The sequence below is a fragment of the Sturnira hondurensis genome, unplaced genomic scaffold, assembly GCF_014824575.4.
Source record: "Sturnira hondurensis isolate 20B ecotype Veracruz unplaced genomic scaffold, ASM1482457v3 Scaffold0002840, whole genome shotgun sequence".
NCBI lineage: Eukaryota > Metazoa > Chordata > Mammalia > Chiroptera > Phyllostomidae > Sturnira > Sturnira hondurensis.
Genome location: NW_028075471.1, coordinates 14,463,994 through 14,477,335, shown reverse-complemented (window position 1 = coordinate 14,477,335; position 13,342 = coordinate 14,463,994). Strand labels below are relative to the sequence as shown.

General features: G+C 38.3%; 1 protein-coding gene across 2 annotated transcripts in view; it reads right to left on the bottom strand.

The window, feature by feature from the left end:
- TAFA1 (TAFA chemokine like family member 1) overlaps positions 1 to 10,474 on the bottom strand; it is a 597,419-nt gene extending 586,945 nt beyond the window's left edge. The window contains exons 1-2 of one of the 2 annotated variants that reach the window (XM_037040915.1): positions 10,359 to 10,474; positions 6,987 to 7,107 (exon numbers count right to left, since the gene is read on the bottom strand). In XM_037040915.1, the coding sequence (XP_036896810.1) occupies positions 6,987 to 7,098 (112 nt within the window). In that variant the 5' untranslated portion in view covers positions 7,099 to 7,107; positions 10,359 to 10,474. Of the gene's footprint in view, positions 1 to 6,986; positions 7,108 to 9,015; positions 9,097 to 10,358 lie in introns of those variants that run through there. The other variant, XM_037040914.1, reaches the window with a different exon arrangement.
- Positions 10,475 to 13,342: the final 2,868 nt, after the last annotated feature.

Sequence of the window (13,342 nt, the reverse complement as noted above, 5' to 3'; positions counted from 1 at the left end):
TGTCTTTATTTCAGAGCACATTACTGTCAGCTCATTCTTCACCCACACAAATGGAAATCAGAAAAATCTCATGGGTGTATACATAGGATTTATTCTTAGCTTGGATTTAATCTTGAGTAAAATGAAGCATGCCTAGAAGAGGAGGTCCAAGGTGTAATAAAGATGAATACAGGTCATTGCAGCAGTAGAACAATGGCTTTGGGTACAAGCATAGCCAGGAGCCAAACACATAGGAGGTCTTTCTCCCTCCTACACTTGGTAAGTATTGGTTTGGCCCCTTCCTTACATGGATGAAGAATCTGCTTCACAAATCAGCAGATGCCTCAGCATATCTATCCATCTTCTGAGAGAAAGTCACTGTGATAATATCACCTCTCTTCTCTTTCTCTGCAATTTTATTGCATAAAGACATAGAAGGTGGAAGATATAGTGGGCCAAGAAAGTGCTTAAGTGCTTTAAGGACATTATCTTTTGAGAATTCAAATAGTTTACATAGAATGTTACAAAAATGAATCATTTTCTCTTTACCCTAAGGAAATAAAAAATGCCTCTCTAGTGTTGTTTTCTTGCTGCTACAAAGATAAAATGATTTTTTTATATCAAAAGATTTGAAAGCAAAAGGCCTTTCCCTATTTGCTAAGTGAATTTTCTTTTCATTCCCTCAAGGCCAAACCTATAATGCTTTAAATCTCTAGGAAAAAAATCATGTTGTGACTGAGAACCACTGGGATTTAATTTTTTACTACATTTGTAAGTATATTCTTTGGATTGTTTTGATTAATGAAGTAGCTGGAAAATATTGAAAAAAGTCAAATTATGTACTCAACGATATTGCACAGATACATAAAAGTTATACTGATGACTTAATGTTTACATCACTCTTCATTTGAGGTATTTCCTAATTGTAAACACATGAGCAGATTCATACATATCCATCTACACACACACACATACACACACACACTCACACACAGATACTAACAAAGAAGAGTTTAAAATTTTACCAGAACAGTCATCCCTTCTTTCCTTAATTATTTCACACATATTTCCTGAGTGCCTATTATATGTCAAGTTCCTCACCAGAAATCAGAGATAAAAAGATGAATAGCACAAGATTCGGGAATCACCTTGGTGCACACTTCTCAACACATGTGTGAGAAGTTAAATACAATCAGGGTCCCATCTGCAAATCTTTCCAGAACTGCCATATACTCAACATGTGCTGCACATCTCTAAGAAGGGACCACACCATGCAGTAAGTGTTACCCCAACAGCTTGTTACCAAAGATTGTCCTGAGGGGACTATGTTTTGTGAATTGGGACATGCTAATACTTAATTAAATATTGAATACTGAAAGCTCTTAGAAGAAAAGGGCTTCATGATATTTTCCTACCTATACTTCATTCTTGTTCCTTAAACAGTAAATAATGTTTGATATATTTCTAATTTTACCAGAAAACTCTCTGTAGGTAATATTTTAAGGTTTCTTATTAAGAAGCAATATAGTCTCATACTAAAAATAAATATAAAAATAAAGAATTATAAAAAAACCCTCTAAATTAGTTGAGTACCCTACTATGGTGAACTCACGCTGTATAAAGAATGTTAATATTTTTTTCGGATATTTTTATGCATGTGCAAATATTTTTTTCTCCAAAATTGTTTTGAAGTTGAGTATTCTGTTTCTTATTGTTTTCACTCAGCAGTAGATCATGGACATTTTTACACTCAGGCGCATATAGATATTTTTGCAGACAAATGCACACATGTACATAGTTGCCATCTGATTCTGGGATGAGGTCAATATTATCAATCAGATCATCAATGGATTATCACTAGCATCAGTTTAAACCAGATAACAACCTGTCTGTTCTAATCTTTATACCAATTCACTACACTTAGCAACCTAATACTAGCACAAATTCTTAAAAAGTCAATATGTAACATCCATTGTTCTCAGTATTTTCTTTTTCTTTTTTTCCTTCTTTTCTTCCTTCCTTCCTTCTCCTCACCTAAGCACATTTTTTCATTCGCTTTTAGAAACAGAGGAAGGGAGAGAGAGAAAAATTGATGGTTGCCTTCTATACACACCCTAATGGGGAATTGTATGTTCTTGGACTAGGGATCTAACTTACCACTTCTCAGTTATGGGACAATGCTCCAGCCAACTGAGCCACACCAGCCAGGGCACTACTTTTTTTATATCATGATTATAAAACAATTCTTTATTGTATTGTACCTTGGTATTCTAATGCATGGGCCTTCAGCAGCTTTCAATACAGTAATATGGAACAATAACATAAAAATAAAGTATACAAGAATGTTTCTTAATATTCTAATTAAAAATATACTTTATAATGAATGGTAATGTTCAGTATGTAGTGATTAAGTCATAAATGAATACTTCTAAATATACAGTTTGCTTAATATAGTTTTAAATCAGGCCAAGCGTAAGTTATACAGATGATTCTATTCAAAATAATCTTTTTATATATCATTTCCCTACATCCTTGTCAATAAAATAGCAATGACTGCAGACTAAATGATTCATTAAGCACTTATAACTTCTTGTCTCATGCAATTTATCTATACCGTTTTAAATTACTAGAGACTCTCAATGATCTTTTCTCATTAAAGTATTTCAAAATTATTCATATTTTATTAAGTTTCAAGGACAACCCCTCAAACACACCCTCATATACCTTCACACTTGAAATTAAGTAACCATTTAAATTGCTGTCATGATTCATATATCCATAAGAGGGAAAAACTGATGCCAAATTAGAAAGTTATATTTGGCACATCATTCATCCACTTTTATCTGTTATCCAACAACTGGTGATTATAAGAAATTGAAGCTATTTTAACTACTTGAACAATGGAACACCATTTTTGAGTTTTCATTGTTTAGTCTCTTTTTAAATGAAGAGCTCTCCTTATGCTATATTGTATATTTAAAATAGCATGAGTGTTCTTAAGTTGTTATAGTAATTTCTTGCATTAGTCCCAAAATGAAAACTTGATTTAGCCAAATATTAAATTACTGAAATTACAAATCTGTTAATCTATAGAACATATTATTCATTTCTGTAATTTTAAAATTCACTTCCATTTGATTGACTGTTTTAATCTTTCTTAAGCACTGAGTAACTGAAAATAAATTGTGTATTACTAATACTGTAAGTATGAAGAATAGGAAGTACTTAGGGACTGCAGGGGAATACATTAAAACCAGTCAGCTTTCTAGTTAATATATTCTCATTCTGTCTGTGTACAAACCCATGCATTGAGGAGACAGATCCATAGATTCATGGCCTCACAAAAGCATTGTCCTGATTTTGTGTTTTGACAGCAGGAATTGGTCCAAACCTCTAACCATTTCTTCTGAAGGACCCTGGCTGGCTGGTGTCATCCATGTGCAGCACAATCTGATCGAGGGGAGCATTGTTTCAGTGTAGTGGATTATTTCTGGAGAGACTGAAATTGGCTGCTTGGGATCATAGCACCATCAATCTCATAGCACCATCAATCTCAACCAGAAAAGGACGGTGAAGCTGCCTGTAAGAGGCTGTGAGAGAGACCGGCTACTCCTAAGAAGGGGAGGAGGCAGCTGGAAAGCCTTCACACCCCCTTCATCAGGACTCTGAGTGAAAGATTTGTCATTTTCACATTTCCTGGGTACTTGGCATGCACATGGTGTCTGTTTGCTCCTGGTCTGTGAAAGCGGCGATTTTTCAAGCTTAGGCAAATGTGGTGAAGCTTAGGGTCTGCTGGTGTCTCATTTTTCCTCATCATGTCACTTGTTTTAACTTATTTGAGAAAATGAGATTATTTTTCCCTTTTGCTCATTTAGCTATCTATTATTTATTTATTTGCTCATTTAGAGGTGGATTGTCACTGAGAACTGGCCCTGGTTTCTCTCTTGTTTTCATACACATTTCATTAGTGTCCCCTGAATATTTAAGACCCACAAAAGGGAAACATCCCAACTCTCATCCAAAAAAAAGCACAGATTTACTCCTAAAATCAAGATAGAAAACTGCATTAAAGAAGATTGTATTCCTGACTGAAGTAATCTAGAATATTGCTACAGGCAAGATCTATTGCTTTAATCTTTCCAGCTATTCTTGAAAACCCAAGAAGTTGAATAAGCATATTACATGAATTGGACTATCAGTTTCATATCACTTTAACTTTCCTGTATCTAGAAAGGAGTAGTTATATTTTCTTCATTTTATCAATGAATCTTAAATAAGTCCCAAATGTATAAATACTTGGGGTTGAAATTAGTTTTGGTGCTAATTTCCTGGGGTATTTGAAGTACAGATTGGCATAACAACATGCATTGGTGATAATAAGCAATTTCTCAGGAAAGAGAAGAAGAAAACAAATACTGAGCTTAATTTCAGTCAGGACCTAGTGATATTTTTCTGAGTTTCAAGCTATAAAATTTTGATTATAAGCCCCATAAAGACACAAGTTTACTTATTACAAGTAGCATAGCCATAACCTCTCACCAAAAAAACTAATATATTAACTGATTAATAGAGATAATTTATGTGAAAGCTCTTGCAAACTGTACTTTTTTTCATGCACAGAGTATAAAATAAGACACAACTGGATTTGGTGATTTATTCTAGCCAGGTGTCATACAGTTAAAAAACAGCAAGAGTAAAAACAAAAATTTTGTCTTATGTGGATGGACTATTAGCTGCACAGCTAATGTCTGTTTTTACTCTGTTAAGTTAGATGATGTCAATAATTCTGATATTTATGAAGAGCTTTACAGTTTACAAAGCACTTTCAACATTAATCCATTTATACTCCACAACAGTTCTAAAGGGGAAATTGAGCTCAGAGTAGAAAAGTGACTTGCCTAAGGTCTGTTACTAATGTTACCTGACAGAGATGATGGCCAGTGCTGAGCTCTGCCATCGTCACTTGCCACTGCTCACCAGTTCTGGAGGGACCACCTTTCAGAACAGGTTTTCACTTCAAATTAGTTCACTTATTGACATAACTTGAAAGTTTTCACAAGTTATGCCAAGAGACTCCCAATTCCTTGGAAAGGCTACTTGGCATGATTATTCTCTGCACTGAGAGACGTTAAGGTATGTCCTCTTTGGGAAGTAGGATCTAGAGGTGAAATCAGACTGACCTGACCTCCAATGGCAGTTATTCGCTGTGTAGTGTCACACAAACCACGGACACCTTCAGAACTTCAGTTTCCAAGGCAAAAGGAGACAGGTTGGGGGTGGGGATGTTTGGGGAGAGATTACACCTAAAGGATCAAGCCAAACAATGGGAATTGACTTGAGCATATCTGAGTTTTTGTTATGCCCTCTTATTGTTAAGAATTAAAACAATGAATGCAGATTGCCTGCGTTATTTGTGTGACATTTTTGTCAGAACAGATTGGTGATTGACTGTTGGGAGGTAACATGGGGGTTTCCAGACCCAAGTTTGCTGTTCCTCCACCTTAGCACTGAAACCTAGGCACCTGGAGGTGTCCACTCCGAGCTCAGGACACACATGCCAGAAATGCCAGCACTCCCAGCAACAGAGCGCTTTCCAGGCCCACCTGCAGGGGCACCAGCGCCCACTCGCCTTCCCTCCCCGATCCAGGGCATGAGGATTGAGGTTGGCTGGGACCCAGAGGCAGCCTCTGGCCTCAGCCCAGTCTCAGGCCTCCCCCAACCCTCATCCCACCGTGACTCGGCTCCAGCACCCCGCTGGCACGGAGAGTTCCCTGGACTTCGCCAGCCCTATTTTTATCCTGCGGAGCCTCAAAGCAGATCCCAGGGAGGCTGCAGGCAGCGCTCCGGCAGGTGTTGCTGGAGGACTGTGGACGAACCTAGGGTCGGTGCCTGGGCCAGCTGCAGAGCTTGGGAAAGGCAGAGGCTTGTACTCCGGACAGCGTAAGCAACCCGAGGAAGCCTGGCGGCAGCGAGGAGGCCAGAAAGGGATTTGGAGAGGGGGTGGAATGCTGGGAGCACTTTAGCACAGAGAATCGGAAGATTGGGTGAGCAACTGGTCCCCAGAGCTCAGACCTGGCGAGGGCGGGGGTGGGGTACGGCGGGGTGAAACTGGAGAATGGAGTAAATAAATGCAAATGATAAAGCTAAACACAAAATGGAATGAAATCTTTCCGAGAACCTGCGTTGGTAACAATCGAGCTGGTGGGTAGTAATGAGAAAATGGTGAGGCAAAAGAGGAGAGAAAAATCCAGAGTTAAGAACGAGGCTATGAAACGGCAAAAATATATATACTTTGAACAGAAAGAACAAGAAAACAAAATGCTTCCGGGACGCAAAATTCAATATAGGCAGAATATATATATATATATATATATATATATATATATATATATATGTATGTATGTATATATCAGAGTAAACGGAACTTGTCCCTGAAACTGGTGAGAGCAAAGCCACGGAGCATACTGGAAGAACAGAAAGTGAAGAAAGGGAGAAAAGAAAGAAGACAAATTAATACCAGACAAGAAATAGTAAGTTGCTTTTTAATTTCTTTTTCATTGGCAAATTACTTCCAAAGTCAATTTTGGCGCTAACATTCCTACAAAATCCGTAGCCACCCTGAGATTGTAGATATTTACTAGATAAAAATGCATCCCACAAATACACACACATTATTTTATCAGTTGCAAAAATCATATTTTGCTTCCCTAAAAAATCCTTAAGTCTTGAAAATGATCCCACCTTTTACAGAATATTTCACTTGTGGCCAAAATATCCCAAAACAAACAACTCTTACATTTTAGTTGTGTATGGGGAGAGAGACTCTTAGAGAAAACCCAAGTCATTTTAGTAAGCCTTTTTTCCCCAAAGCGTCCAGCCAACAATATGTCTTGGAATTCAGAGGCAAGCTGCCCAGACTATAGCACTTTCTGTCACTTGCAGTCAACCATCTGTTAAGGAGAGAGTGGTGAGACTGGAGGCTGTGGTGGAACCAGCGCCCGGCTTACCTGGTCTGTGCAGGTGGTGTTGCTGAAAAGTGTGCTGAAGGGCTCCATGGCACAGCAGCATTGCACAAGCACTTATCCACAAATACAGGACCCAGGACATCGCAGAGACCATTGCTATTCTCTAAAGAGAACATTAGAAGGAGAGATTAGCCCCAGCTTCAAGCCCCAAGCTCGGTCTGTTCTACTGATGAGGGAAAGGGGATCTCAGACATGATGTCCCTTTGCTAATAGAAACAGTGACCCAGCAGAGGTCATGTTGTAAAGTGGGATTGAGAAAAACACTCTCTAGAAGACCACGATTTCATTTTCGAAAATCCTTAGAGTTTGCTTCTGCAACAAACTCCAGGGATTGCCAAAATAAGAAAAGTTAGTCTATCATTTAGGCAATTTAAAAACATAGTATCCTAACTAAACATCCTGTTTTAAGCAGTGATCTTTAAGTTATAGTTATTCCAGGCATGAAAAGCTACATACTCTGTTCATTCTGACTTCATTGCAAGTCTGACATAAGCCTGAAAGGAAAGAGTGGATTCTTTTTTTTTTTAATTCTACAGTCATGAATTTTTAATCACTATGCTATCTTCTAAACTAAGTAATCATTTCTCAGAGGCATGTTGTAATCTCCTGATAGAATCAGTCTTTCTGGCTGGACTTAAAATCAGAAGGAATTGTCTTCAGCCAGAATGAGTTTCAGATGCAAAATTTATGGTTCTGTCGTAGAGCAAGCCATAATTTACAATATTGCTTTGCCTCCTAAGAGCCCATTGTGGCATTTGTTGTATAGTGCTGATGAATATGCATATGCAGGTGGTATATATATTTATGGATGAACATACACCTTTTCACAGGCGCTGAAACTTTAACAGTCTTATCTGCAACTGTAAGGATCTTAGAGCTACAAAGGCTCAGCTGCACTATATATTGTCCAATTTCTCAAACACCACCTTATGCTGCATTTCATATCCTCAAATTAATCAACTTGAAACATCACCTTTATTCAGCCAGTGATATGGAAGCATTTTCTGTACAAGAATCCAGTAAAACTATATGCTTTTCTCTTAAATAGGGAGAGCTTTGGAACCAAGGTTGTCTCTTTTTTTTCCCACTGTCAAATGCACTCAAATTATTTCAGCTATACATTTAAAATATGCTAGTGACCTCCCATTGTGGCTTCTTTATTCATAGAAATGGTACTCTTTCAAAATCTGTAATGTTCAGAAAACAAAAATATATTTATATATGTGTGTGTGCATACAGGCATAATGCAAGATAACTTATGGGGTTTAGGAGAGATAAGTTGTCTTTAAGAAGGGTTTTAGGACTATAACAAACAAATGGTGACAACCATAATTAAGTGCAAAGTAGGGAACATTATTTTCAACAGCATGGTACTTTTCATGCCCCAGTGTGATTCAGATGGACCATTCACTTTATAATTAGTTTCACTGCATACTGTTTACTTTTGTGTACAACAGATTTAGCTTCATTGTCTTCAGAACTATCAGTGTAGCATAGGTGCATTCTGTTCAGTAGATAAACAGCAACTCCCCTCCTGTGAATCCTGAATGAATGCATTTTGGGGCCTTTCAAAATACCTTGAAAATTACAGAAAGACAAAAGAGAGTTGACTGTGGCATGCACTGATTGCTCATGAATTTCAGTTAAAATGCATTAGGAATTAATCTAAACTTTAAAAAAACATACCACAATCAAAACTTAACAGTTTTCAGTACCTGCTTTCTTTTGCTTATTTTATCACCCATGTGATCTTAGCACTCAAAAGATTACTGTGAGTTGACCTTTGTGGGATTTCACTTTTTTTTCATTTAACTTTTTTTAATTCTCAGCATTACTTCCAAGGTTCCTACATATTGCTCCTATTGCTCTCCCTCTTACCAAGAGGTTGCATCTATGTTAGTAAGTGTTTTCCCCCAAATAATGCATCCAGCCTTACATAGTTCTCTAGAGATGACTGAATAGGTTACCAATCTGCTTTCTGTATCTTAAATCCTTAAAAAAGGCTTCTTACCTGAAAAATCCAGCCAAGAGCAGAGTACTCTATTAGTGTTCATTGGGTAGCTCTAACACTTTCTAAAATCCATCTGTGACACAATTCAAGATTTTTTAAAAAAGAGCTTCCCAATAATCTTCTTTATCAGGATTAAAAAAATATGTTTTCCTCTTCCGATGCTATTTCCACAATAAAGGAGGCATTGGGTTCATTCAGACTGTATTGTCAAAAAAGGAGCCAAGGTTTGAGGGGTGGAAACCTTGTCATTTTCACCTTTAAAGCATCCCCTGGCATTGCCTCTGCCTGATGAGACCTTTGAAGTGATGATGAGATAATGTGCAGTTTCCTGATGAGAATCAGTTTATAGTTAATGATGGACCATCCCCTCTCCAGTGCATTCAGGGCAGAGTAAGGCAGCAAAATGTGGGAGCTGGGCTGCTATACGGTGCTGTAAGTAGCAGTAGTCTGTTTCAATACATCCCTTCCTTCTCCGTAAAGTATCACATGTCTTAAAGTGACATTACCCTTATTACAGCTACAGTGAATTGTAGTACCTGCCCCCTAACTCTTCCAGAGCTCAAGCAGCCTGATAATATTCATATGCCAAAAGAGTAAAGAGGGAAGGAGAAACAAAAGAAAAAACATTCTGCAAAATATTGTTAGTGTTAATGGGCATTAGACTTCTAACAGTAAATGGGAAAGTGAAATATGAGCCATTTTTAACCTCTTAATGTTCTTATAACCAGTAAGTTAACAAAAAATATTGTTACGTTTATATAAATTTAAGTCTCTCAATTGTTTTGGCAGCTAAATCTGGGAATAGCTATATCTGAAATACCATATACATGCTTATATGCATAAGCCCAATAAAAACCTGAGGTTTTTAAAAAAACTGCTTTAAATAAATAGAAATGTCATTTTTAGCATTGAAACTGGGTTTTAACAAAGAAATACGCTGAAAGGATTTTTTAATTTTTCCTCTTTCTCAAATAACATGCTGGGATAGGGAGAGAAAACACTCAGAACTTCAACATTTTTTCTAGTACTATGGTTTTGTTACAGAACAGGAGTCCAAGGGGGGCAATATTTGGCCCACCTAGGGATGCCAAAAACTGTTACAGAAAACAAGGACCCCTCCCAAGGACGGTATACTAATATCTACTGGGCTTGTCTGTCTGCATCCAATTGGAAAGACATCTCTCAATGCCAGAGATTTGTGAAAAGGAAAGGAAAGGTTTATTTAAAGCTATACAGACTTAAAGCAGTGACCCGATGTCCCCATAAAAATATCAAAGTCTTTTAGGATAACCACAGACACCCATAGCACTTCCTCCCCCCCGCCCTAATTCGCGGTACTGTACCTCAGGAAAAAAGCACACCTTCGTGTTTCAGGTTGCTGCCATTGTCCGGTGGGTCGCCATCCAGGCAGGATCTCTAATTACTCCAAAGTCATGTGGCACCTTCTCATGGTCCACTGGCAAAGAGTTATTTCACTCTTCTTCCAGGCAAAGTCTCTCCTGCTTCCTAGGCCACGCAGCCAAAGGGAGCATCGTGGGCCTCTTCTACCAAAGCTTCAGGGGTCAGCACTCCACCAAAAGCGTGTGGCTTTCTTCTTCACCTGGCTGCAGGAGTCCCCATTCTGGCAAAAGCCACATGCTTCTCCCCTTCACCTGGCTGCAGGGGTCCCCACTCTGGCAAAGCCCGTGGTTCTCTTTCACCTGGGCAAGAGGGGGTCCTCTGCTAAAACCTCATGGCTCTCCTTTCACCTGAGCAAGAGGGCATCTGCATTCCATCAAAACCGCATGGCTCTCCCACCAAAGGCTGCTGTGACTGCGTTTAAATCCCCACACCAGTCCTCCTTTGCAGTCCCATTTCCGACTCCTCCTAGAATCAGTTACACCTGCCAGGACTCCCATATCCTCCCAGCTTTACTGGGCTGCCATTCTGAGTTTAGGCAGGTGTGGCCCCATGGCGTGGAGCCAGGCAACTCCAAGCTCTCACGCAAGTGCTATAACTCAGGACCAGCCCCCAGTTATATCCTGGGTAGAAGTCATTCCCTTCTCCTAAAGCATGGCCACAGCGATTTAACCTATCTATGAAACCAGTTAAAGGTTATAGATATGGTTAAATGACCATTCCAGAGGTTAGCTGCAAAACTGTTGCTATGCAAAACAGCTCTCAATGTCCCTGCTCCATTTGTCCCTTCCCCCTGGAGGAGGGTGAGGACATTTTAATATTTCCTGGACACCCTGAGTTCTGGACCCCATTCCAAATCCTTTTTTAGGACCTCCCCTCCTGACTGTGCCCTGTTACAGTTTGAGCACTTTCTTCTTTGGAAATGTAGTGTGTTTGAATTGTACCTAAATATGAACAATGCATACAAGGTGACCTAACTGTCACATAGATATTGCACTAGCAATGATGATTGAAATACTCATTCAGTTTTTTCATGAATCACTTACAAAGCACCTACTATGCATTAGATGCAGAGGGACAAGGCAGAGAACAAGATGGATGTGATCTCCATGGTCATAGATTATACTGTCTAGTCTTTAATATTGTTTTAAAAATCAAGTTAGTTCTTATAATTTTCCTTTCTCAAAAAACTTTGGAAATGCTTCAGAATACTCTCTTGCTTTTTGCAGGCATTATACAAAAGGTCTGATGCCGCAGTGCATTTTGGGGAGCCATTCTCTTCCTCATGTTACACAGAAAGAGCAAGTGACGGACCCTTCAGACTCATCAATCTTTTCCACTGATCATTCACATTGTACAATGCACACATAATAGCTCTTTGTAAACTAATGACTTGTTTAGCAAAACTTACCAATAAACATATTTCAAGATAACAGTAAATACTAATCTTACAGTTGAAAATAAGCCAGAAACACCAGAATTCTAGTTGGTATTGCATGTGTCATTTCTTTGGTCCATCATTGTTGTGTTTATGAATATATGTAGAAAGTTGACAGAGTATACAATATCAAAACAATAATAACAGAAGTAGCAGCAACTAATGTTTATTAAGCTTTCCCCATGTGCTGGCACTATTCTACAGTGTGTTTCTTATAAGGTAACTAAATCCTTTTTACTAACCCAATTATTAACCCTATCTACTAACCCCAGGTACATATTATCACTTCCATTTCATGAACGGTGAACCTGAGGTGCGACAGGGAGATTAAGAAATTTGCTCAAGGTAATATACCCAGTAAAAATATAGCAGGTTTCAAACCCCATTGATCTGGCTTAGAAACCCATTTCTCTCTCTTTCTCTTTCTTTCTCTCTCTGATTTTTTAGAGAGAGGGATAGGGAAAGAGAAAGAGAGAACATCAATGTAAGAGAAAAACATTGATTGGATGCCTTCTCTACATGCCCCTAGTATGGTCTGAACCTGCAATCCAGGCATGTGCCCTGGCCAGGAATTGAACCAGTAACCTTTTCATTTGAGGGTGGATTCTCAACCAACTTTGCCACACTGGCCAGGGCAGGAGCCCATCTCTTAAATACTGGGATAAAACAATCAATGGAAAAAACAAACCCCCAAAGTTAACCATTACATTTTCTTATATTTTTAACATTAAAACAGTCTAAAAAAACTGTTCATTAATTTAAGAGACAAATATTGAGTCCATTCCAGGCATTTGGAAAATAGAAGTGTGGAGACTGGTCTTTAACCTATGATTGTTTTTGGTTTTGTTTTTGCTATGTTAATGCATTGAAGTGAGAAGAAAGTTTGTATTTGCCAATAAAGACAATCATTTTGAAAATCTAACTATTATTTTCTTCATTCTTTGGGATTTAGATAAGGCTTGACATTGTTACTTGTCTAGAATTCAACTCAATTTAACAATCTTGAAACATGTTCTATGCATTATGTTCAAGGCACTCAGGAATTGTTAAAAAAAAAAGACTGGAAGAAAGACTTGCTCTTTAAGGTTATGTGAGTTTTTGTGTATGTATGTATGTATGTATGTATCTAATAAAACAAGACTATCAACAGTTATGTTTTTTCTATTAAATATCTCATAGCTGATTGTATTGCAGCCAATTAGCATTTGTCCTAATAATGCATGCATATTGATATTTAAGGCAATTTAGTCCATTCTCTGAATTGAAAGTGAAACTACTTTCATACCTTTCAAAGAAGGTTGGGCCTTTCTACCTTCTGGTAGCTGTAGAATTGCACTTCTTGATCACACTATGGTTGGGTGGGCCATCAACTTCCAACCAGTGAGATGTCCGCAGAACTGATGGTACTGCTTTCCAGCTGGAGCAACATTTTCCACATCTCTTTTGCCTTTGGAACAGGGACGAGCTGCATTCTCAGCCTAGCTTGGTGAA